A 26,829-nucleotide genomic window follows, 5' to 3' on the forward strand; every position below is an offset into this window, starting at 1 on the left:
GGCTTAAGAATGAAAAGAAGGGCTAGGGTTGACATGATAGCAGTGTTCGAATATTTGAAGGTCTTCCACAAAAAAGAGGGGGGTCAACCTATTCTCCAAAGCACCAAAAGGCGAGAAACAATGGATGGACACTGTTCTGACCGAGGCTTCCCAAGAGCATGAAGCAAACTCCTTGTCCCAACAAAAAACCCTTTTGTTAATTTACTGTGAATTCTGCTCATTTACATCCAGCAAAGTCTTTCAAGGGAGGATTTACAGTCACAGACCTTATCTGGCTTGGAGAGCTGACAGGCCTGTTATGTAAGCTCTCCGTTGTGAGAGCAAGTGCATTCAGAGAAACGTTGTGAGAGTTGTGTTGGAGAACACACAAACCAGCATACAGAGACACTGCAGTTTAAACAGGCTTTTACTTTTGTGGAAATAGAGGTATCAGAGTCCAACAAACAGTCCCAAGTCATACACGGATAAGACAGTCAGTCATCAATGTCTTTCAGTTAAAGGATAATCCAAATAACATAGTCCATAATCATACAAACAGTCTGGTACTCAAAGTTTGCTAGCAGTTGCAAAACTTACAATAGCTCACAGCACTTTCTAACAGCCAGCTTCCAAAACACTCAGATCAGCCCAGCATCTAACAAAAACAGAGAGCTAACAGTCATTCTGGCTCCCTCTTATGGCCAATTAGATAAATAGATAGTTAGTTAGTTTATTTATAGGCCGCCCTTTTCCCTGAGGGGACTCAGGGCGGCTTACAACTTATGGGGTAGGGAATACACACAATGACATATAAAACAATACATAATTAAAAATAGAAGCAACATTCATCATTCGGGTGGGGACGGATTATAATCTTTAACCCCAGGCCTGACGGGATAGCCAGATCTTGAGGGCTGTGCGGAAGGTCTGGAGGGTGGTGAGGGTACGAATCTCCACGGGGAGATCGTTCCAAAGGGTCGGAGCTACTACTGAAAAGGCTCTCCTCCGCGTAGTTGCCAGTCCACACTGACTGGCGGATGGAACTCGGAGGAGGCCTAATCTGTGTGATCTAATAGGTCGCGAGGAGGTAATTGGCAGGAGGCGGTCTCTCAAGTACCCAGATCCACTACCATGAAGGGCTTTATGGATGGTAAGTAGCACCTTGAAGCGCACCCGGAGATCAACAGGTAGCCAGCGCAGCTCGCGGAGGATAGGTGTTATGTGGGCGAACCGAGGTGCACCCACAATCACTCGCGCGGCCGCATTCTGGACTAGCTGAAGTCGCCGGATGCTCTTCAAGGGCAGCCCCATGTAGAGCACATTGCAGTATTCCAGCCTAGAGGTCACAAGGGCATGAGTGACTGTTGTGAGCGCCTCCCGGTTCAGGTAGGGCCGCAACTGGCGCACCAGGCGAACCTGGGCAAATGCCCCCCTGGTCACAGCCGACAGATGGTGATCAAAGGTCAGCTATGGATCCAGGAGGACTCCCAAGTTGCGAACCCTGTCTGAGGGGTATAATATTTGGCCCCCCAGCCTGAGTGATGGAACACTAGTCAAATTATTGGGAGGGAAACACAACAGCCACTCGGTCTTTTCCGGGTTGAGTACAAGCTTGTTAACCCTCATCCAGTCCCTAACGGCTTCAAGACCCCGGCTCATCACGTCCACCGCTTCATTGAGTTGGCACGGGGCGGACAGATACAGCTGCGTATCGTCCGCGTATTGGTGGTATCTTATCCCGTGCCTCCGAATGATCTCGCCCAGCGGTTTCATGTAGATGTTAAATAGTAGGGGGGACAAGACCGACCCCTGCGGCACCCCATATGTTAGGGGCCTAGGGGTCGATCTCTGCCCCCCAACCAACACCGACTGCGACCTGTCTGAGAGGTAGGAGGAGAACCACTGCAAAACAGTGCCTCCCACCCCCACCTCCCGCAGTCGTCGCAGAAGGATACCATGGTCGATGTTACCATGGTATTTCCAATTGAGGAAAACAGCAACCAATCACATTTTACAGTATGATTTAAAGAAACAGATACAGCATTGTTACATGATTTATATATTGCAAACCCAACCGTTAGATTATATGCCTAACAAGGCCGATATCTGCAAAACCTGGCAAGGCATCTCGGAGAGTCACGAACCAATTAAGTGAACTATTTGTCTCCTGCAAACTCCATTCCCCTTTTGCTCCTCTTTTATTTCCTCTGGGAGGGGCCATTCATCGTCCATCTGTGACCTTACTCCCAAGTCGAACTCTGTTCTCTAGCTGTTCCCTTCGTCTGGTAATTCTGCACATGCTCACACTGGGAACAGGCTCCACACTGATATCTGACTCTGAAGGCAGCTGATAACTGTCAGTTGGCTCTGCCCCCATCTCTGCCTCTGATGCAGAGCCCTCGTCACAGCCTTCCCCAGACTCCAGGACTGGCCCATGTTCCTCCCCAACCTTCTCACTGCCTGAATCTGCTGCCAGCTCTGCTGGCAGGCCACAACACTAACCAAAGACAGAAAAACAACCTAGAACTAAGGAGAAATTTCCTAATGGGAGAGCAATCAACCAATGGAATAGCTGGCTTTCAGAAACTGTGAGTGTTCCATCACTAGAGGCTTTCAAAGATTGACTGGACAATCATTTGTCTGAAATGGCATAGTTTCCTGCTTGACTAGGGGGTTTGACTAGAAAACCTCCAAGGTCCCTTTTAACACTATTATTTTATGTTCAGAGATTTAGTTCCTAATATCTTCAACTAGGGTTGGAAAAAAAATCCTGGGAATCTATTGCTACTCATTCTCTGTAATTCAGGGGCAGGGGCTACAGAAATGGGAGCCATAGACTCAACTATTGCATTGATTTTATATCAAAATGTATGCAACATTTTATGCAACCATGTGATAACAGAGAGAGCAAGGGTAATAAGCAGCTTAAAGTTAATGAAGATGTGTTTGCTCTGGATTTCAGAGTAGGTAAGGGGTCAGTGACGTGCGGTGAAGCTTCTGGCTGGTGAGGCAAAAAGAAAGAAAGTGGCTTTTGCCCCCCCCCCCCCCAGCAGGCTGGAGCGAGAGCCGCAGAGGCAAAAGGCGAAGAGGGGTGGGGGTGGGATGTTCCAAGAGGCCCCCTCCCCTTTTGGCACTCCGCAAACTAGGCCCGCAGCGGCAAGAGGATCCGCTCCACTTCTATTCCCCCCCCCTCCGCTCCGGAGAAGCCGGCTGCGAGCGAGTCTCCATGAGCCCTGGTTCCCTCTCCCAGCAGCCCCAGGAGGAAACGGGCCAGCCCCACTTCCCTCCCCGGACTTTCCGGCAATAGAGGACAGAATTCCGCTCCCTCCGCTTTCTCTCAGAGCTCCGGCAGGCCTGCCGAGGAGGAGCCCGGACAAGGCTGGAGCGAGAGCATGGAGGCAAAAGGCTGCCCATTTGGGGCTTGGAAGAGGGAGTGGAATGCTGTCCTCCACTGCCAGAAAGTCCGGGGAGGGAAGCGGGGTTGGCCCGTTTCCTCCTGGGGCTGCTGGGAGACGGAACCGGGGCTGCAGAGACTTGCCTGGCCGGCTTCTCTGGAGCGGGGGGGGGGGGGGCGATAGAAGCGGAATGGATCCTCTTGCTGCTGCGGGCCTGGCTTGCAGAGTGCCAAAAGGGGAGGGGGCCTCTTGGAACACCCCCCCCACCCCTCTTCGCCGTTTCCTCCTGGGGCTGTTGGGAGACGGAACCAGGGCTGCAAACACCGCGTGCCCTCTGCAGGAGGAGGCCTGAGAACTATGGGCCTCATTTGCATATAATTTTTTTTGCTTTTTAACCCTTGGTTACCCCTTAAAAGGCAAAAAATTCCTTATGCAAAGGAGGCCCCGAGTTCTCTGGCCTCCTCCTATACTTAAACACTATGTACACTCCAAATCACTGTGAGTTGAAGTCTGGTAGCAACTAGCTTGGCCTTAATTATTTTTTAAAAAAAATTAAAATTCCTTCCTTTTCCTGAGGAGACTGGTGAGGCCCCGCCTCCCCTGCCTCTAGTGAGTGCACGTCCCTGTAAGGGGTGTACTCTAGAAAGAATAGTAGACAGTCCCCATACTTGATATATGGTAGCTGGATGTGACGTATGTTTGTAAGTCTTTTCTTATTTTACTTCCCCCACAATTACTATTTTTATAAATAACCAGATTAATCTAGCACTGCAAAGTTGCCTTGATAGCATTGCAAAATGGTATTTTTTGCATCTGGTGAAAGGGACAAACCTTCAAATACAAAGGACCAATCCTATTTGCTGTGTTTGATTAATTGAATTTAATTCACTGAAACTAATCAGGAAAACAAACCAGATCGAATTTTGGTCCTGGCTCCAGCTCTTTCTTTGTCCGGCTCTCAGCCGTTTTTTAACAGGATAACAGAGTTGGAAGGGACCTTCGAGGTCCTCTAATCCAACCCCCTGCTCAAGCAGGAGACCTTATACCATTCCAGACAAGTCCCAGTCTCTTCTTAAAAGCTTCCAGTGATGGAGCAACCACAACTTCTGAAGGCAAGTTGTTCCACTAGTTAATTGCTCTCACTGTTAGGAAATGTCTCCTTAGTTCTAGGTTGTTTCTCTCCTTGATTAATTTCTATCCATTGGTTCTCGTCTTGCGTTCTGGTGGTTTGGAAAACAGGTTGATCCCCTCTTCTTCATGGCAGCCCCCCCCCCCCAATATTGGAACACTGGTATCATGTCACCCGAGTCCAGTGGTGGGTTTCAAAATTTTTAGAACCTCTTCTGTAGGTGTGGCCTGCTTTGTGGGAGTGGCTTGCTGGCCATGTGACTGGGTGGGAGTGGCTTGCCAGCCATGTGACCAGATGGGAGTGGCTTGCCAGCCAAGTGACTGGGTGGGCGTGGCCAACTTGTAAAATGTGGTGAAACTCACTTAACAATGCTCTTGCTTAGCAACCAAAATGTTGGCTCAGAAACTCTGGCATTTGAACCACGCAAGTCTTAAAGCTGTCAAGTTACAAGACCCTTGCACCCCTAACCCTTTAGGAAAAAAAATCCCAGGGGTGTTCAAACTTGACAGTTTTAAGACTTGTGGACTTCAACTCCCAGAATTCCTCCTCCAGCCATGTTGGCTCAGGAACTCTGACATTGAAGCACGCAAGTCTTAAAGCTGTCAAGTTACAAGACCCTTGCACCCCTAACCCTTTAGGAAAAAAACCCACAAGGATGTTCAAACTTGACAGCTTTAAGACTTTAAGGTTTAGATAGGACTCTTAGAGGTAGGCAGGGCAATTGGTAAGCCAGCCAATGAGTGAGCGGTGGGCGGGGCAAGCGTGGTGCGGACGGGCAGGGGTGGGAGTTGGAACCGGTTCTAAATGGCATGGTAGATTTGTGGAACCTCTTCTATGGAAGAGGTGAGAACTGGCAGGAACCCACCTCTGCCCGAGTCCTTCTTTTCACCAGACTGGACATGCCCAATTCTTGCATCTGAGTCTATACATGGAATTAGGGTATGGCAAACACCTCAGGGGGGACACTGCCTAGTTTCTTGGATTGCAAAGGTGTGAGGGGTGAGAGAAATGTACTTTTAGACCTTCTGTAATCTTATATTAAATGTAGAGGTTCTGGTTGTGCTTTTTATCTGGGCTGCCCCACAAGGCTAACTCATGACTCAATTCGGGCAGATGCTATATGTTATACTAGCTGGATACCCGTGCTTCACGACGAAACTATGTGATCGGTCTATGCAGGAGAAATTTGGTTCACAATATGTTGGCTCAATGGTGGTCGATGATTGAAACATATATGGGAATATCGCTGTCACTACCTTGAGTCTGGAAGCAGTTCCATAGGTGGAAGGCGTAGACATTTTGGTGAGGTACCGACATTTAGTACTGTAAGGAGCCCCAGACCGCTCCAGAGTGAAGGAGTGGAACGTCTGCCAGTTTGAACTGAGGTAATGGAATGTGAGGCAACTGGCAGTTGGAACAAAGTTCTTTTCAGGTGGGGAGCGGGAGTAGAACTTTTTAGCATCAGAGCGTATTAATTACTGTATAACAAATACTAATGATCTGATGGTCATTTTGACAAATCCTTTCTTAGTAAGCACTTAGAAGCCAAGAGGAACGTCCATGCCAAATTTCAAATTTGTAGGATTTAACGGTTCTGGAGATTTTGTGATGAATGAGTGGTACTTGGTTTTTATATATAGAAGATTATCCTGTGTTGCACTTATCTGATCACCTGTCCTGATGGGGGTTGTAAAAGTCATTGAATACCTGGTTGTTCTTCCAGGTTTTGGGAGAAAAGAGTCTGTTGAGTCCTTGCAGGTTGCTTTTGTTATTATAAATGGAACTCTTTCTTAAAATGTTTCTTGCTTTTGAAACGTAAGTAGTTGTTTGGGATTGGGAAGCCTCCGGTTTTATATAAACGGATACATGTAAATCAATCCAACCTTGAAAAGCTGAACAAGATTGGGTCTGGTATATTCATGGATAGGGGATTACCACAGAATCTCAGTGCTGTACTCAGGGCTAGGAAATATAAAAAGCCTCAGGATGAAGCAGTGAGAAATAACTTTTATATTATTGCCCAAAACCCGCAGTGAAATACGGATGGGTTCATGCAGCCCTGAGAGCTGTTTGACCCGAGGAAAATTAATTTTTACTTATTTTGCACTGGGTATTGTTTGAAAAACACAGCATGATCTTGTACTATAGATCTCAATTATCTCACAACCAACAAACTGGATGAGCAGTTACAAGTTTATACTCCAACTACAGCAGGGATGGGTTTCAATTTTTTTTTTACTACCTATTCTGTGGGCATGGTCTATTTTGTGGGCGTGGCAGCTTGATGTCACTCACCAGGAGATGTCATGGATTGGGTAAAATGTGGTGAAGCTCACTTAACAGCGCTCTTGCTTAGCAACCAAAATTTTGGGCTCAATTGTACTCATAAGTCAAGGACTATCTCTGCCTTCCTCTGAATGGTAACCTTGACCTAGTAAACTCCTTCTCCTTTCTGGCACTTTTCCTCTCTGTTAGAGGCACCAAAATAATCCAGACAATGTAAGGTTTCCTGCTGTAGCAGGGGGTTGGACTAGATGACCTCTGAGTAGCCTTCTAGTCCTAAATTGCTGTCTTTCTTTCTTTCTTTCTTTCTTTCTTTCTTTCTTTCTTTCTTTCTTTCTTTCTTTCTTTCTTTCTCTTTCTTTCTCCCTTTCCTCTGTGGGAAGCAATCAATTCCTCCTCCCACACACAAATAAAATATTACTACCAGAAAGGTTCATTCCACATGCCTGCCAGATAGAGATAATGAGATAATGAGCCTATAGAAAGTTTGGCTCCATTCCCAAGCAGGGAATGATCCAAACCCTTTTAGAAACACAAAGCCCATATTGCACAAACCCCAAAACTTCAAAAACATAGAACCATATAAGAATCCTACCATACCCGGAGGAACCCACCTCTGAACTGCAGTGATAAAACCTCATTTATACATTCCCCCCCCCCAAAAAAAAACCCTGTTCAACCAGGTAAGCATTCCTGTGATAAAGACCCTCCACGTAAGTCACTTCATCCTGAAGAGTTATGTTTACTTTCAGAATATCTGCCACATCTAGGTTGTTTACCAGTGTTTTCCAGCTATATTATCCCTGTTTCATGTGATTCACTCCCTAAGCGTTTTCACTTCCCCCATTTCTAAATCAAAACCATCAGATCTCTGTTTCAAATAATTGGTTTTCCGCTTCCAGTTGTCTGTAAGGTTTTTAGCTGCCTAAGTTCAGACATGGTCACAATATGTGTAACATGGAAAAATATTTAAGCAGTAAGCAATTCAGTTTGAGGTTGTTTTTTCTTCTTCTGGATCTGGGCTAAAGCTTAAGCCAGTCATAGCTAACCTTTTTGCCATCGCATGGCCAAAATGTGTGCGCGACAGCACGCCCCAGTGTACCCTCATCCATAGTGCAATGTGCGCATGACATCCCACCCCCATTCCCACACATGCATGCAAGGACCTCCCCCCCTGGCCCGTTTGGGGCCTAGTAGGCCACGCTGCAGCCTCTTGGGACCGAAAATGGGCTGGGGGGGGTGCAGCACTCTCCCCTCCCCCTTCATATGTATGTGTGACCCCCTGCATCCATGCGAGTCTCCCGCATGTGCCCCGTCCCCCACACATGCACAGCAGAGACCCCAAAATCAGCTGGCCGGTGGGAGGCACATGCGCAGTGGAGTTTAGCTGGGATGACAGCTCGCATGCCCGCTTAGAGGGCTCTCTATGTCACCGGTGGCACGCATGCCATCAGGTTCGCCATCACGGGCTTAAACCAAAATGATCATCTAGGCCGCCGCCAGCTCAATCACCTGTTCTACCTCAAAAAGTAAGGAGATCCTTTCTTTTCTCCCATCTTCTTGAGTTTGATCCATGGCAAATGAAGTCAGAAATACAGGTAGTCCTCCATTTATGGATACAATTGAGCCCAAATGTTCTGCTTTTGAGACATTCATTAAGTGAGTTTTGCATCCATTTTACAACCTTTCTTGCCACTGTTGTGAGATGAATCACTGCAGCTAATAAATTAGTAACTTGGTTGTTATGGACTTGCCAGAAGGTTGCAAAAGGGGATCATAAGACCTCGGGACACAGAAACTGTCATAAGCATGAACTGGTTGCCAAGCTCCTGACTTTTTGATCACATTATCTTGGGGATGCTTCAAAGGTTGTAACTAGCGGTAGGTTTCACATTTTGTTACTACTGGTTCGCCGCGTGCCTACTCGCTTTGCACTTCCGCACATGAGCCCGGACTTCCGTGCATGCACTCTGCTCACGTGTGCGCCTTCCTCGCATGCGCCTGGCCTCAAAAACCTGCCTAAATAGAACGGCATAGAGACAGGGCGTGTGGGCAGGCCCATCTGCAATTTCTGCTACCGGTTCGGGTGAACCGATCCGATTTTTTGAATACCACCTCTGGTCGTAACTCTGAAAAATGGTTAGAAGTCATTCTTTTCTGTGCCATTGTAACTTTGAACAGTCGCTAAATGAACTGTTGTAAGTCATGAACTGTACTGCTGGCCAGATATTTAGACAGGAGATGTTTTCTGATTACCAATCAAGTAATAAAGCAATCAAAAGATAAGGAGATGGCTACTTAACGCAGGAGTGAGCTGAAACTGTAATTTAGCAACATTGCCATATCAAACTAGAAGTCAGCTTTATGTGTTTGCATGCATATGAAGAAATGGCCCTCCTGTGGTTAGGAAGCCAGCTGTTTAAAATATGCATCTGTCCAAAACAAGGATGGTTTATCTCCCCCACTTTTCTCTGGGGAGTGTTGCAAAGAGTTAGGAGCTTAAATCCAACTATCCATTTACTGTCAGTCTCAAATGACTGTTGAACAAATTCAAAACAGAAGCAAAATGGGGTATTATGTTCTTGGAAAGCTTTGCACCCTGGGGGGGAAGCAGCTTTTCATGGAACAGGACTTTGCTGAAGGATGAAAAAGAAACCCACATGTTATTTTATTACCATAATTGATGGGAGGGAGTTTAATATATTTCCATTGCAACAGAGACTTTGTCAACAAGCAAAGCACATAGATTATTGTTTTTGTGTGGCAGATTTCGGTCTGTAATTGCATCTCCCGTTCTGGAGGAGCCAAGCTTTTGAGTGTTGACTGGATGTGCTTTCTTACAATCTTGGCATCCATCTTTCTTTCAAAATTACAGTTCCCCGAGGCTGCGAAATAGGACATCTCGGTATCTCAGCAGTAAAACCCTGGCTTTGCACACAAAAGGGTCGTTCCGCCCATAGATATCGACTAGCAGGGCTGGGAAAGACATTAGGTATGATGTCCTCCAGATGTTTTGAGCTTCCATTGTGATAGTTGAACTCCAGATACCCAGAAGGCAGCAGGCTGCGTACCCATGCTGCAGAGATCCAGGGACAGTTGGGGTAATATATATTAGGCTAAATTAATTGTGGGGGCTTGGAAGCTTTGTGCCAGCGATGGAACAGAACTAAAGAAGACAACAGATGGTTGTGGGACACTGGCCAAAAGCAAAGTTGTCACATCAGATGGGAAGACAGTCTGCCATTCCTCACCAAAACTGCTTACCTATAGCAAAATCACTCATTCAAAAGATAACACTTAAGAGCTTGACTTAAGGTATACATTGGGTGGGTGCATACAACATGTTAAAATAGGTTGACATATAGTTTCAAAGTCCTGTGATTCCTAATCATGCATTGGTAATTGAGCTCTTGGCATCAGAGGTGGGTTCCTACAAGTTTGGACGAGTAGGTAGTAACTCGGCTGGACATGCTCCCAAACTGGTTCTATGCTCAGCGGCGCCATCTTGATTTTCCATCCTGCACATGCGCAGAACAATCTTCATTGGAAAAATGTATCCCCCCCCCTTTTTCTAATGTTGTACACATGTGCAGATCTTTTAAGGTGCAAATGTGCACGCACGCGGAGCCGGTAGTAATGCCAGCAGGAACTCCTTCCTGCTTGGCATAGCAGGTTCTGTGAAACAGGGCATTGCACTGCGAAATAGAAGGAGGTACTGGCTATTGGCATAATGATTCTTTTCTCCTTCTTGTGCCATATCTGACATCGGATGTTGGTGAGCATGTGGGCGATTCTATTTTTGTCAACAGCCGCATGAACAACTGCTGCTGAGTTTTGTCCAAACCAGTTCCTTCGATTTTGAAGTTTGAAGTCTGCCTGGACCTCATTTGCCTTCAATCTTTCCCTGGAGGATTAAGTGAAGGATGGGGTATTTTTCTGGGTGATGTGTCGCATGTCCAAAATATTCTAACTTTCGCCTTTTTAATGGCTTTGATGATTTCCCTTGACTTTCCCAGGCGGCTTATCACCTCCTCATTTGTGATTTTGTCAACCCAGCTTATACGTAGCAACCATCTGTAAATCCACATTTCAAATGCTTCTAGTTTCTTCAAGTGGTTTTCTGTCAGAGACCAACTCTCTACTCTGTAGAGCAAGATAGAAAAGATGTAGCATCTGACATGCCTGGCATAATGATAAGAGAGCTCAAATATTCTCCTATGAAGGAAGACTGGAGCAATTGTAGTTTTAGTTTGGAAAGAGGAAAGTAAGGGGAGGTATAAAGAAAATTGGAGAGAAAGGGGGGAGGGGGAGAGAGAGATGTTATATAAGACAAGGGAAAATTATATTTTAATTTTTTTCACAATATACTGTACTGAAATTCAAAATGGACAGAATATGATCCTTACAGAGAACATAGATAAATTCTGGAATTAGCTACCAGCATCCTTGTTAATAAAAAATTGATTGTAGTCAGTTGGAGTAGTTTAAAAAATAAGTCTGGACAAGTTCATGGAAGATTATCCTTTGCTTTAGGAAGAAGAATACATCAGTGTACTGATGTTACTTAACTATATATTACTTGGTTGGGAGATGCTATGGAAATTCTGACTACTATGTGTCTACAAACTATGGAAGTCTAGATTGACCAAAACAAACTTAGGTTGAATTCCAGCAAGATGGAGTTACTCTTTCTATATATACATCTTGGCTCCTTGACGTCCTTTGTGATTTCTCTAGGTTAGGGGCCCATCACTCTGAAAAAAACAAATTTGCAATTGGAGATCTTCTTCAATTGATCCATTCTTCAAGAGGAGACCCTGCACCATTTCTGACAGATGGCAGTCCAGTCTCTTCTTGAAAGCTTCCAGTGATGAAGCTCCCACAACTTCTGAAGGCAACTTCTGTTCCATTGGTTGATTGTTCTCACTGTCAGAAAATTCCTCCTTATTTCCAGGTTGACTCTCTCCTTGTTCAGTTTCCATCCATTATTCCTTGTTTGACTTTCAGGCGCTTTGGAAAATAGGTTGCTCCCCTCCTCTCTGTGGTTGATTAGGTGGTAAATAAATTAGATGCCAGGCACGGTTGCAGACTGTGAAGTTCTGGTGAAAATGACTCAACCATCTACACTTGCTTTAATTATAGTAATACAACTCTCCAGGGGTTGCCTTTGAAGACAACAGAGAACCTAGTTCCAGATTCCTTGGGGGATGGTTTCTTCCAGGTGGAATCTATCCAGCAGACAAGAGATATTTAGGGTCATGTCCCACAAAAGTTCAAAAGAACACACCTCTGAAGACAGCAATTCCCTGTAGTGCTGGGCAGCACTCCCAGAGGTGTGCCAAGCATCCTCATTTTCACTTAGAGCCATGAAAATAATTTTGACGCATGGGCATTTGAGGATGATTTTTTTGTTATTTGCCTCTGTGGCTTTGGGATGCCTTTTAAAAAATTCCTTGTGGATGTTATGTGCAAGCACATCTTGTTTTCAACCTTATTGTAAAATTGTTTGGAGTCTTGGGACCAGGGCAGAGTAGAAAACCCTGCAAATAAATAAACAGAATTTATGAGTGTTTACTTCCTTTGGAATTTCTGGCTGCAGGCCTTGAATATTGGTTAAGAGGAAGTAATTAAAAAAATTCACTTCTCATCCAGACTTGTGAGTTCCTCAGATATACGTAGCGGTTGGATGATTATGCAACTTCAGTTACTCTTTCAGGGCTCTTCTTCAGTTCTTAGGAACTCAAAATACAGATAGTCCTTGACTTACAACAACGTATTTGGTGACCTTAGAACAGCATTAAAAAAGTGAGCTATTACCTTAATGACCTTTGCAGCATCCCCATGGTCATGTGATCAAAATTCAGACACTTGGCAACTGGTTCATACTTAGGATGGTTGCATGTTCTAGGGCCGCGTGGTCCAGGGGTGAAATTCAGCAGGTTCTAACAGGTTCCGGAGAACCGGTAGCAGAAATTTTGAGTCATTCGGAGAACCGGCAAATACCACCTCTGGCTGGCCCCCAGAGTGGGTTTTGCAATATCCTTCCCCAAGGAGAGGGGAGGGAATGGAGATTTTGCAGTATCCTTCCCCTGCCACTCCCACCAAGCCACGTCCACAGATCCGGTAGTAAACATTTTTGAATTTCACCAGTGACGTGGTCTTCTTTTGCGACCTTCTGACAAGCCAAGTCAATGGGGAAGCCAGATTCACTCAACAACCGTGTTACTGACTTAACAGCTTCAGTGATTCACATAACAACCGCGGTTAAAAAAAAGTCGGCAAAATGGAGCAAAATTCAATTAACCACCATCTCACTTAGCAACAGAATTTTTTTTTGCTACATTGTGGTCATAGGTCAAGGACTACCTGAGCACACCCAACCTTCATTTAACGACAGGTCCATGGCCATCTTCGTCCGTGGAAGGTGTTGCTTCATTTTTTTAAATTATTATTATTGCTTTTAAATCCCTGCATTTCTTTCCTTACTTGGAAAGACATCTTCAAGCCAATTCAGATGTTTTTAATAAAGCTAGATTTGTCATGGAGCAGTAACTTGGCCTTCCGAGCCTGCTCCCCTCCGCTCTTTACAAAGGTTTTCCATGCTGCGAGGCTCCCAAATCTTCTGAGGTCTGGAAAAAGACAGGCATGCTGGCTGCGTTAATGAATGTTTACCCAAAATGACAGCTATAAAGTAAGAAGCTCTGTGAGGTCTGCCAAGGCCCTGTCAGCTCTCCGCCTCTGTGTGTACAAAACTAATGGGACTAAAACAAGTCCAGAGCTTTCCCTCAATTTGTCTTTGTGGATTTCAGCAACTGAGAAGAATTTTAAGCCTTAGCAGCCTCCATCACTTTTCAGGTTGTAATAGCTGAATTGGAAGACTGTTAAGGTTTAATGCATCCAGCAAGAAGGAATTGAGGTCTGGTCAATTTTTTGCTTATTTTTGCCCCCCCCTCCCAGCCCCCAGGAGCAGTCTGGAAGCCTCCTAAAGGCTATGCATGCCCTTTTTTGACAAAAAATGGACCAGTTTTTGCAAAAAACAGAGCAGTTTTTGCTAGTTTTAGTAGGGGGGGGGGCACCCTCATCTCACATCTCACAGGGTCGGCCTCCTCCGGGTTCCGTCTACCAGCCAATGCCATCTGGCTACTACCCGGGGGAGGGCCTTCTCTGTAGCAGCTCCGGCCCTTTGGAATGAACTCCCCGTGGAGATCTGGACCCTCACCTCTCTCCAGGCCTTCCGGAAAACCGTCAAAACCTGGCTGTGTCAGCAGGCCTGGGGTTGATGAGTTCCCTTCCCCTCTCGACTGGTATGGCTGTGTGATTTTCGTGTATTTTAATTATGTGTTCTGTTGTTTATGTTCCCTTTCCCCCCTGAGTTGTTCGCCGCCCTGAGTCCCTCCTGGAGAAGGGCGGCATAGAAATAAACCAAATACAATACAATACAATACAAAACTCTACAACCCTCCTAAAGGCTATGCATTCCCTTTTTTGAAAAAATGTGGGCCCATGTTTGCGAAAAACGGGCAATTTTGGGTCTACAAAATGCAAAACCTTTTTTTTTTTGCCTCTTCAAAATCTTGGTGCATCTTAACCCCGGTGCATCTTATACTCCATAAAATATGGTATTCTTTCTCATCTCTTGGTAGCCACAATGGATATTCCAAGTCTTGATCTGGAGGAGTTGTAGATCATGCACTAGTGCATGGCTAAAGTAACAGACCAAAATTGTAAACTACAGCATCAAATTGCTTAAGATTTATCTAGTCATTTCTAATTACTGATGGCATGGTGGCTTAATGGTAAAGACACTTATGTTTCACCAGGAAGGTTGAGAGTTTAATCCTAGGTCGGGACAGATATTTCTCTCTCAGGGCGCAAAGAGAAAATATCTGCTGTGAACTTCACATAGGTGTCAGGAAGGGTATCCAGCCAATAAATGCTCAGTTCCATTTAGTCGCCCTGATTCTACCCTGAATAAAGGGATTACAGTTGTAAAAAGACTTGACTTATGACTGCTCACTTAGGAACTTTTGGAATTACGAAGAACACCCTCCCCCGAAAGCTACTTGCCATCTGATTTTGACGTTACAATAACTGCACACATAGACGTACACAAAGCCATGTGGTCGCATTTTGGATCTTTGTTAACCAGATTACTTTTATGGCTGTTTAAAGCATCCTGAGGTCAAATGACTCTGATTTTCAGTGGGTTGTTATTTTTTTGCTAGTTTCTGGCATTTGCTTCCAGTTCCTGGCAAAAAAAAAAATCCTTCCCATTGGGCAAAATAGATTTGCTTAATGACTGGTGGAAAAAAAATTCTGAAAAATCAGCTCCAGTCATGTGATGCCATGACTTACAACAACCACAAACATTTTATGACCACAATACTGGACTCAATTATAATTGTAAGTTAAGGTACAGATCTACGATTCTTTTTTTAAAAAAAAGCCACGGTGGCGCAGTGGTTAGCGTGCAGTACTGCAGGCTATGTCTGCTGATCACCGTCTACCAGCAGTTTGGCAGATCGAATCTCACCAGGCTCAAGGTTCACTCAGCCTTGAGGTGGGTAAAATGAGGGGCCAGATTGTTGGGGACAATATGCTGACTCTGTAAACCGCTTAGAGAGGGCTGTAAAGCACTGGGAAGCGGTATATAAGTCTAAGTCAGGGGTTAGCAACCTGCGGCTCTGGAGCCGCATGTGGCTCTTTCATCCCTCTGCTATGGCACCCTGTCGTCGGTCGGCTCCACAATTGATAGGACTTTCGGTTAGGACAGGTAGAGGAAAAAGAATGCCACACTAGGAGGAGACTCTATGGTGGGGGAACTGGACTTCTGATCGGCTCCACAATTGATAGGGCTTTCGGTTAGGACAGGTAGAGGAAGAGGAAGAGACTCTATGATGGGGGAACCGGATTTACACTCAGCTCCAGAAATCAACGGGAGGTTCCCGTTTAGGACCTTTATGGCTCTTTGAGTGTTTAAGGTTGCCAGCCTCTGGTCTAAGTGCTATTGCTATTGCTAAAAAAAAATACTGCCTCATGGAGAAAGCTGCCTCAGTAAACAGTGTGCTCCTAATGATTAGCTATTGACGATAGCTCCACTTTGTTCCAATGTCTGGAGACCGTGTGGGCTTGAATGGGGAGGAAAAGGCTTAAGTTGAATCTAGATAAGGTTGAGTGGCTGTGGATGTTTGGATTGCCTGAGTCTGGAGTGAGTCTATATTTAGCTGTATATTTAGCTTCTTATTCCAGAGCTAGTGCACAATTTGAGGGTCTTTTTTGGACTTATAGTACCTATTCCAGAAGCAGGTGGCAGCTGTGACCAAGAATCCTTTGCTATTATGACAGTGGTGCCCATACCTCAGTAGAGAGGCCCTTAAGGCCGTTACATGTGCTTTGATAACTCTCTCCCATAGGAAATAAAAGAGGAGTGTACAGGGAGTGGGCTTTTGCAGGAAACAATTCCAAGCTAGATAAGGTCCGTGTTCATAAATTTGAAAGACTGTTTGCCAGGCCCTTGTTGAATGTGAATGAAAGGGATTCACATTCGTTTAATAAAAGGGTTTTCTCAGGATCAGGAATCTGCTTTGTGCTTTTTGGGGAAGCCTAGGTCAGAACAAGTCCCACAGGAAAACTTTTTGCTTTTTTTTTTTTTTTGCAATTGTTTTTTTTTATTTTTAAACATAAAAAAACAACATAAAAAAATTCTCATCCATTACATACAGCATGTCGTTTGGTTACAAGTGTTTTTGCATCCATATTCTCAATTACATATACAATCACAGATTTTCCATCTTAATATAACTAAATACCTCACTTTCATTGTACAACATATATTCAATTACGATTTTTTTTCTTTTCAATAAACCTAATTCCCTTATGTTCTTGATTGTCTGTTTAATAACAATATACCTTTATATAGTCAAATATCCCATTCTGAATATTTTTACAATATAAAAAAAATTACCAACTATTTTTATTTGTATATCACTATTTTCAAAAATGTATAATCCCACCAATCATCGAGTATGCTTATGTTCATTATTGTCCTTGTACATCATACATTCATACAAAGATGTTATTCCTTCATTATTCAACAAGGTATTCTAAATACTCACTTCATATATATACCAATTTTTGATTACTTCCTTATTAAAATTATTTATCAACAACAGGATATAATACATACTTAGAGTTATACATTATATCACCAATCCTCTATCAAGTATACATAAATTCATTGTTATCCTTATCCATTTTAAAACAAAAAGTTCTAAATTATTCAATTCATATGTGTGTGTGTGTGTGTGTGTGTGTGTGTGTGTGTGTATGTATGTATGTATAGAGAGAGAGAGAGAGAGAGAGAGAGAGAGTCACAACCCCTGGTAAGCCCCAATTATGGGAGGAAGCTAACTGCTTCCATCATCTGTCAATCGGCTCGTCACAAGAGTCCATCGCGACAGAAACCCAATATTTTTACTGTTGCCTTTGTTATATTTGTGTTTTTTATTTGTGCTGATAAATCTCCCTTTATTTATTTATCAGCACAAATAAAACACACACACACACACACACACACACACACATATATATCAGTCTTTCATTGTATCATTATTAAAGGAAAACTTTTTGCTTTGACGGTTAGCCGGGCTATCTAATGCCCCACCTCCTTTCCCCCTCTCAGGCTTCGTGGCAACTACAAGGCGGCACAAGATGGCTTCAGCCAGGTTCGCTTCAGAGTTGACAGTGGCTTGTACCATAAAATGCACTCTCATGAGTAAAATTCCCCATAATCTTAAGTGTCCTTCAAGAGGTTCCGCTCAACTACTTCAAAAGCTTTCCTTGGCTGTCAGACACAGCTTGTTAATTTCAGTGGTATGTGTTGCAGGAGTGCTGTTTATGTGGAGATAATCTAGGAAAGCTTTTGAAGCTCTGTTGGCACCGAACGGATTGAGTCATCTCAATTTGTCATCTCGGGAGGCTTAAAAAATAATCACAAGAAAGAAGGGTCTTCACTCTTTGGAAGCTACACTGTAAACCTGAGATGCTCTTGCTATTGACATTCATCTTTGAGTCACTTGTGGTAAACAAGAGTTTCATTGCATTTCTTCACATGTAGCGTTTCATTTCATTGCTTAATACATTTGTATTCTGTTTTTCGAAAACGGCCTCGTGGCTTTGGCAGTTTTGTTAATTCTCCCTGGTAAACAAGTCGGGGAGGGTTGTTTTTGATCCTTCCATCTTCTCTCATGTGTTAATACCATTTTATAATGCCTTGGTAAGGCCACACTTGGAATACTGCATCCAGTTTTGGTCACCACAATGTAAAAAAGAGGTAGAGACTCTAGAAAGAGTGCAGAGAAGAGCAACAAAGATTGTTAGGGGACTGGAGGCTAAAACATATGAAGAACGGTTGCAGGAATTGAATATGTCTAGTTTGATGAAAAGAAGGACTAGGGGAGACAGGATAGCAGTCTTCCGATATCTCAGGGGTTGCCACAAAGAAGAGAGAGTCAAACTATTCTCCAAAGCACCTGAGGGCAGGACAAGAAGCAATGGGTGGAAACTAATCAAGGAGAGAAGCAACTTAGAACTGAGGAGAAATTTCCATTAATTTGAGAACAAATAATCAGTGCAACAGCTTGCCTCCAGAAGTTGTGAATGGTCCAACACTGGAAGTTTTTAAGATGATGTTGGATAACCATTTGTCAGAAGTGGTGTAGGGTTTCCTGCCTAGGCAGGGGGTTGGACTAGAAGATCTCCAAGGTCCCTTCCAAGTCTGTTATTCTATTCTATTCTATTCTACTCTATTCTGCTCTGCTCTACTCTACTCTACTCTACTCTACTCTATTCATATAAAGATTAGGCTGCAAATGGTTAGCTTTTTGTGGTTAGTTTTTCTATCAGGATGTAAAACGTTACTTGAAAATCAGTCAGACCTGTGGTTCGTTAACCTAACATGTTAAAGTGTAGCTTCAGAATATGTGTAGCTTGCCTTATTGTACCAACCATCTTTTGTTTTTGTTTCCAGATCCAGACTTAGGAGTTGTTACGCTAACAGAAAATGAAGATCAAGAGGCCAGGTCTTTGGCACTCCCCAAAATATCAGGATTAGAACGGAGCCAAGAGAAGAGTCAGGACGGTGGGAAAGAGCCATCGCTTGAGCCTGTTGTGCCTCAGGATCTTTGTCCTCAAGTTCCTCAGCCTTTGGTCCCACCTCGTTTGGTGCCACCAACAGAGGCACGTTCTCCAGAGCCTCCTGCTGTCCACCCTGCCGGCTCCTCCTATTCGGAAGCCCCAGAGAAGCAACCTGCTTTGGAAGAGGCCCAGTTTCCCACCCTTCCTCCTTCCCAAATACAACATCCACCGAGGCCTCCCTCTCCTGGGCAGCCGGCCCATCCGAACCGACCACCTTCTCAGCTGCGTCCTCCCTCCCGTAGCCTTGCACAACAGTTGTCGGCTTACAACAGCAGCAGTTTGAGCCTCAACAGCTTGAGGTGAGGATCACGCTGGGCGTTTTCCAAGCATCCGTTCATCCACTGTGTTGTAAAAGTAGAGATGTTGACATTTCTTGAAAAGGGGCCAGGCTCTTTATTTGGGTGAGTGCTGTGGGAGAGTTGGAAGAAGGCCAGCGAATTATAAATAACATCTTCTTCCATAATCCAAAAACTCTGGGCCAACCTTGGAAACTGAGACTAGGCAAAAAGCTTAAAGTGGTGCCAGCTTCCAGTACTGTTGTCTGCAATTTAAAGGACTGAAAGTACAGCAAGGCTCTTGCTGTGTCAAGTGTTAGGGGGAGGCTATTAATCAGGCAAGAAAATAAAGCACTAAATAATTAGGCTGGATCTCTCACGCTTCTGCTAATAAAACCCAGAGACGTGTAGCAACATCTCCCATAGCGTCTATCAAGTTCTTGGGCTCCTCAAGTTTAGATTTTTTTTAAAAAAAAATTAAAAATAAATAAAGGAGAAACCGACACGTGGCAAGTATCTGTCTTTATCCATATATATATATTTCAAATAAAATATCTGGGCTTCGTATAGACCAGGGATGTCAAACTCGATTTCATTGAAGGCCAAATTAGGGTTGGGTTTGACTTCAGGGCGCTGGGATGGGCGTGGCCAGCTCGATGTCATTCATGTTGTGGGGGGCACCTGTGGTGACCAAGTGCTAAGGCAGGACTTCCCTCAGACCCTCCCTCCCTCTCGTTATAATCTTCCTTCCTTCCTTCCTTCCTTCCTTCCTTTTCTTCTTTTTCTTTCTCTCTTCATTCGTCTTTCATCTTCCTTCCCCTCTTTCCTTATTTTTCCTTCCTTGCTCTCTTGCCATCTTTCCTTCTGTTTTTTGTTTTTCCTCTTTCCCTTTCTCTCTTCCTGTCCCTTCTTGCATACTCAAATGCAAAAGGGGAAACATTACTCCTTTTGTTTTGTTTTTAGTTTGTTTTGCCAGCGAAAATGGCATCCCATTTTCAGCCGCAATGGCCTCCCGCAGTCCTCTGCCAGCAAAATTGGAGCTCGGGAGGGCTGCCTCCTGAGCTCTGTTTTTGCTGGATGAGGCACAGTGGGCTGGTCCCTTTGCTGGTTACGAGTCAGGCCCGTGGGGCCAGATCTAAGTACCCCAGGGTTTGGATCTGGCCCACAGGCCTTCACTTTGACACCCTTGATATAGACCCAAGAGATGTTCTTCAGAAATCAAATGGCAGGTAAATACAGCTTGAGCTTTCTTTGCAAATTATGGTCGGTCTCCCTAGAAGAAGTCAGGTAAGTTAAGGAGATTAAATTCCCTGCTGGGGAAGGTCTGAATTTGGCATTCTAGTAAATGAGTGTTTGGGGACGGGTCTTATCCATCGAAGCAGCCATTTTGTGAGAACAGCTATGACATGCTCTCAAAATTGCTCTCAAGTATCTACCAGTTGCTCCACTTCCTTTATTACCCGAACCTATCCATTACAGCTTCTAAAATATGGTGCATGGCTTGGTGTCTTGTGGAAGCAAGAGCATGATGGTTTGTTAGCCAACTAGGTTTGAACCATGCTTTTAGCAAAATGGGCAAGTGCAGCCATAATTGGATGAAATGGGCAGCCAACAAATTTAATAAATAAAAATAATAGAATAATCTGTCCTGAGAGATCCCACTTTCCATCAAGACTGGTGGGATGAGGGAATCTTAGGCCATTTTTCACAGACAACAGATTAGGCCAGTGACAATGAATCTTGGTGTGTCTAAAATTTGGAAAATGCCTAACTTGGCACTGCTAGCGTGTTGCATGCACCCCCTACCAAACAAAAGAGGAACAATTCTCTATCCCATTCCTCCCCCCCCCCATCAATCTAGGCTACCATGAACAGTGGCACTCAGTGGCAGTGCCAAGACAGGGCTTGAAGAGGAGGCCCAGACCTCTATTTCATCCCTTATGGCACTGCTGCCTTACACAAAAAGCTGGTTTGTGTCATGTGGCAGTGGTGGGTTTCAAATTTTTTTAGAACGTCTTCTGTAGGTGTGGCCAGCTTTGTGGGAGTGGCTTGCTGGCCATGTGACTGGGTGGGAGTGGCTTGCCGGCCATGTGACCAGATGGGAGTGGCTTGCCAGCCAAGTGACTGGGTGGGCGTGACCAACTTGTAAAATGTGGTGAAACTCACTTAACAACGCTCTAGCTTAGCAACCAAAATGTTGACTCAGAAACTCTGGCATTTGAAGCACACAAGTCTTAAAGCTGTCAAGTTACAAGACCCTTGCACCCCTAACCCTTTAGGAAAAAAAACCCCAGGGGAGTTCAAACTTGACAGCTTTAAGACTTGTGGACTTCAACTCCCAGAATTCCTCCTCTCTCTCTTCATCTTGATGATGTGCGGATGGGCGGGGGGAGGGAGCTGGAACCGGTTCTAAATGGCACTGTAGATTTGTGGAACCTCTTCTATAGAAGAGGTTAGAACTGGCAGGAACCCACCCCTGCACTTGAGCCTTGGAGAATGGCACAATTTGCACTCACAGCCCAGTGCTCCACAGGAGCTGCTACATGGCGCTTAATTTCAGTCAGTCTTCTCCTTATGTTGACAGGTCCTTGTAGCCTACTCAAGGCTGTTGTGGGTCACACGAGACATTCGCCCTCAAAGCAAATGATAGAATTTGCTTCCACAGCCTCTGCAACCTTCAAAAACTGTGCAAAATCATGCCCCATACTTGCACAATTTTCAGAGGCCGTTCACCCCGTTCTCACATGCCTTCCACGGCCTCTGAAAATTGTGTGAGAACGGGGGGTGCTTTTGAGAATAGTTAGCGCCAGGTGTTGGTGAATGCTGGCGCATCACCCAAAATTTTGTGGTGTGTCATCTTTGACACCTTGTGTCATAGGTTCACTATCACTAGATTAGGTGGTTCTGATCTGATGTGGAAAATACAGGTAGTCCTCAACTTACAACCACAATTGAGCCCAACATTTCTGTCACTAAGTGAGACATTCATTAAGTGAGTTTTGCCCCTTTTGTACAATCTTTCCTGCCACAGCGAATCACTGCAGTTTTTCAGTAACGCAGTTGTTCAGTGAATCTGGCTCCCCACTGAATTGGCTCATCAGAAGGTCGCAAAAGGGGATCACATGACCCCAGGACATGGCAGCCATCATAAAAATGAGCCAGTTGCCAATTGTCTGAATTTTGATCGCATGACCTTACAAGCTGCCATGGTTGTAAGTCTGAAAAATGATCATAAGTCACCCAATGCCGTTGTAACTTTGAACGGTCACTAAACAGACTGTTGTAAGTCGAGGACTTCCTGTATTTTGGAAGGAAGGCCTGTTCTCTCTGTGTGGCGATGGGAGGGCTTGTGGGTCTGTCCTTCCTTACTGGATAATTCCTCTCTGTGCATTTGCTAACATCTTCCTTTCTGCGTCTTTCCCACCAACAGCAGCAGCAGAAGCAGCACTCCAGCCAAAAGTCAACCCCCTCCTCCCCCACCGCCTCCTCCCCCCATAGCTCACCATCCCTCGGCCTCCCCCTTCCCTCTGTCTTTACCCAATCACAGCCCCCTCCATAATTTCACACCTGCCCTCCAGCCTTCTAATCACACCCATCACCCCAATATGTTTGCCCCTCCCACGGCATTGCCTCCTCCTCCTCCTCTGACATCGGGGACATTACAAGTTCCAGCTCATCCCGCTGGCACTGCTTACTCAGGTAAGGAAGAAAGCATCATTTTCCGGATCAAATCCTAGTTTCTTTGCTCGTTTTAGTCAAGGTATTAGCATCTCAGGTCATCTGAGGGACCGTCTGTTGTTGGTCACATCTACCCGACACATCAGAGCAAGGAGGCAGGGAATTTTGTGGGTCCTGTCCTCTAGGGAGATACACCTGGTGGGATTTAGAAGAGGGGCCTTCTCCGTGGTGGCCCCTTCTCTCTGGAACATCATCCCCCCAGAGATGAGAATGGCCCCCACTCTAGCACTCTTCCAGAAGTCGCTGAAGACCTGGTTCTGCCAACGGGCCTGAGCTCGCTCTACTCCAAAGATCTGGACATTTTCGCGCCACCAAATCATTATTCTGGTATGAGATCAACTAAAAGTTGGCTTTATAAAAGGAAGAAAAAAGTGGGCCTGGTGTGGGAAGGTTGCTTCGTAGAATGTCCCATCACCAGTTGGCATCCCAGTGTGTAAAACAGTCGATCTGTTTGGAGACACTTTCCGACCTTGAATAAATATTGCACAGTTTTTATCAATGGTTTCCAATCTGTGTTCTACCAATCCTTGTTACAAACAGATTTTATTGCGCTAGGTCATATTTTATGAAATAAATTCAAATAGCAGCAAAATTTCATCAAGAAGAGGGGAAGGAAGAAGGAAATAATTTTATCTCTTGAAAAAATAATATGGAACTATTTAAACTTCCTTCCTTCCTTCCTTCCTTCCACCCTCCATGTTTTTCCTTTCCTTCCTTGCTCTATGCCCTTTTTGCATCCTTCCTTCCTTCCCTCCCTCCCTCCATGTTTTTCCTTCCCTTCCTCGCTCTATGCTCTTCCTTCTTCCTTCCCTCCCTCCCTATATCTCAACCATGTAAAAGACTCTGAGGCTTTGATTGCCTGGGTCATACATTCTGATTTCATCAACCTCCCATGGATGTCCTGAACTTGCAAGAAAAAACCAGAAGCTCATCCACACGTATCTAAATTAACCTCTTTGCAATAAGGAGAAATCAGTGGAAGGAAGATGCCCCAGGTTTTGGCTGTGTTTGGGATGGCCTTCTCTAGTTGTTTTTCGCCACCCAATCAGATAAAATTGAAGGGGTTTTCTTTGGGTCTCTAAACATGAGGAAATGGAGTCTTTCTGATGTCCTCAATATAGCATTAGCATCCCTACTGAGATCCCTATGGCCTCAACCTTACTGGGTTTTATGAAGGCCATCAAAACCTGACTTTTCAACAGATTTGGAGGGTGGAGGGATAGACTTTGGGTTCCTCTTACTATTCCTTTGTGTACAATTATGAGTTGCCTTGTCCTTTGTTGTTATTTTATAGATTCTGATGTCTATTTTAAATTTTTAAATTTTTACAAAATTAGGCAGGCATGTTGTTCAGAGTTGGTGATGATTGGAGTGATGCATAAGATGACTTAAAGGAGAAGGGGAGAGGCTTTCATGGTGTTGTCTTCCTTTCCAGAGCAAGATCTTCTCCGCCAGGAGCTGAACACTCGGTTTCTGGCTTCCCAGAGCGCCGATCGTGGCGCCTCGCTGGGCCCACCACCCTACTTGAGGACGGAGTTCCACCAACACCAGCACCAACACCAGCACACGCACCAACACACGCACCAGCACACCTTCACGCCTTTTCCTCACGCCATCCCGCCAACAGCCATCATGCCAACGCCAGCACCTCCCATGGTGCGTAATCCAGGCAGAAATGTGAGGATAAGTAGCGCGCAACCTTCTTTTGTTGCAAAGTATATTGTGTCAGCTACAAATCATAATCACAACCGCAAAAATGTTTGTGGAGTCGTGGGAGAAAAGACTGAAAGGCATTTGGGACCCTCTGGACTGTTCCCCTTTGTAGTGGGGAGGAGTCTCGGGGGTGGAGGGGACTCCATGTGTATAGATTCGGCAGCCCAGATCTGGTACTCCTAATTTAATAAATAATTTAACTTTTCTCTTTTCGCAATCATGAGTCACCCACATGTGCAAAGAAAAATAGGTAGCTATACAATTAATAAATATCTAGGGACGTGGTGGCTCATTGGCTGAGATGCTGAGCTTGTCGATCAGAAGGTCTTCAGTTAAGCGGTTAGAATCCCTAGCGCCGCATAACGGAGTGAGCTCCCATTACTTGTCCCAGCTTCTGCCAACCTAGCAGTTCGAAAGCGCATAAAAAGTGCAAGTAGAAAAATAGGGACCAATTTGGTGGGAAGGTAACAGCGTTCCATGAGCCTTCGGCGTTTAGTCATGCCAGCCACATGACCACGGAGACGTCTTCGGACAGCGCTGGCTCTTCGGCTTAGAAACAATGATGAGCACCTTTACCTAACCTTTACCTTTTATGCAATTAATATAGCCACCCATCTCACAATTGTGGATCTGGCTGACGAATAGAGAATGAAAACCAAAAGTACAAGTAACGCAACAATTAAAAGAAGTAAATATTGAAGGACAATTAGGATAACACTATAACAAATGCCCCATAGAATTGCCTTGATACATTATGGCACTAATTTGGTTCCAGGGCTAACGTTTCAGTTGCTTGCATAGCTAAATTATACCCTATGTATTTCTAGCTTCTCTGATAATGAACAATGAGGAAAATCTCATTGAACAAGTGCCAGTTTTTGGTGTGTATTGAAAGTTTTCTATATGAAATTCCTGGCTATTTATTCAGCAGCTTAATATTCTCCTATTTGCTGTAAGTGAGAGCCAGGCTTTAATGGGTGCCTTTCTTTTAGAACAAAATAGAGGTATTTATCATATTGTAATAATAATAATAATACATGTTGACAAGGCAAGTGTTTGGTAACTAATACTTTAGGGCTATTTGGCTTGCAAATTTTGGACAACCCTTAGATGACAGCCAAGAACTAATATTTTCTGTATCTGCTGCCATCTTGTGGCCATCTGGAGTTTTGCCACCATCTGGTTTTGTCCTACAAAACTTAAACTGACTAAAAAGGTGTGAGCTCATCAGTAACCAGCTATCCACAGCATGGCTCAAAATTGAACCTGGAACCTTTTAATTACAGCTGTAAAAGCCCCAATTTCACATCCACTGTTACGTTTATTGCAATCCCACAATTCAGACTTGGTAAAAAAAATACAGAATGCAACAATATGGCAATGATGTCATCTAGTGTCTTTGAACAAAGGGAACGAATAAATAAATGATGGGAATTCCAAGACAAGACCTAGTGGGAAAATAACTTGTCTCTCCTGGCATCACATCTTTATTGCCTTAAATAAAGATTTAAATAAAACTGAACCACTGGGGGAAATAAATTAGTGAATTGTCAGTCTTCTTTCCTGCACTTCACTTTATTTACAGTATTACAATATTGTAGTATTTCTATACTTTGGCCTAAACCAGTGGTTCCCAAACTTGGCAACTTTAAGACTTGTGGACTTCAACTCCCAGAATTCTCCAGCCAGCTCTGCTGGCTGGAGAATTCTGGGAGTTGAAGTCCACAAGTCTTAAAGTTGCCAAGTTTGGGAACCACTGGCCTAAACTATCTCTATGTCTATCTCTATCATTCTATTGTCGAGAGTCAGGCAGTGTACGTATTTAATAAATCGTTAAATTTAAATTATGGATTATTAAATTTAAATTAATATAAATAATCTTGGTCACTTTGATCAGAAACTCCATTCGGGTAAGTGTTAACAAAATTAGAACTATCACAGAGATGACTGAGAAATGTGAGGTAAAAATGTGAGGTAAATGTTAGCAGGTTGGGGAGCATTTTTTTTTAATTATTATTATTTATTTGACATTTTCCAAACATTAAAATCACTATTACACTTTTACAGCTTTCTGTTATCGGTATTTCTTTTTTCTGATTTTGGGTTTTCCATTTTTCCATTC

At 44.3% G+C, this 26,829-nt stretch overlaps 1 protein-coding gene and 1 long non-coding RNA gene across 2 annotated transcripts in view; both read left to right on the top strand.

The window, feature by feature from the left end:
• The window catches only part of LOC116508493, a 75,356-nt gene extending 56,100 nt beyond the window's left edge, over window positions 1-19,256 (top strand). Inside the window, exon 3 of the long non-coding RNA XR_004255346.1 lies at window positions 18,815-19,256. This is a non-coding gene — a long non-coding RNA (uncharacterized LOC116508493). The remainder of the gene's footprint in view (window positions 1-18,814) is intronic.
• Window positions 19,257-22,755: 3,499 nt separating this feature from the next.
• Window positions 22,756-26,829, top strand: part of LOC116508492 (autism susceptibility gene 2 protein-like) — a 45,708-nt gene continuing 41,634 nt past the window's right edge. Inside the window, exons 1-2 of the mRNA XM_032217137.1 lie at window positions 22,756-22,955; window positions 24,430-24,671. Of these exons, the coding sequence (XP_032073028.1) occupies window positions 22,862-22,955; window positions 24,430-24,671 (336 nt within the window). The 5' untranslated portion in view covers window positions 22,756-22,861. The remainder of the gene's footprint in view (window positions 22,956-24,429; window positions 24,672-26,829) is intronic.

This window comes from Thamnophis elegans, chromosome 4 (assembly GCF_009769535.1).
Source record: "Thamnophis elegans isolate rThaEle1 chromosome 4, rThaEle1.pri, whole genome shotgun sequence".
In the NCBI taxonomy this organism is placed as follows: Eukaryota; Metazoa; Chordata; class Lepidosauria; order Squamata; family Colubridae; genus Thamnophis; species Thamnophis elegans.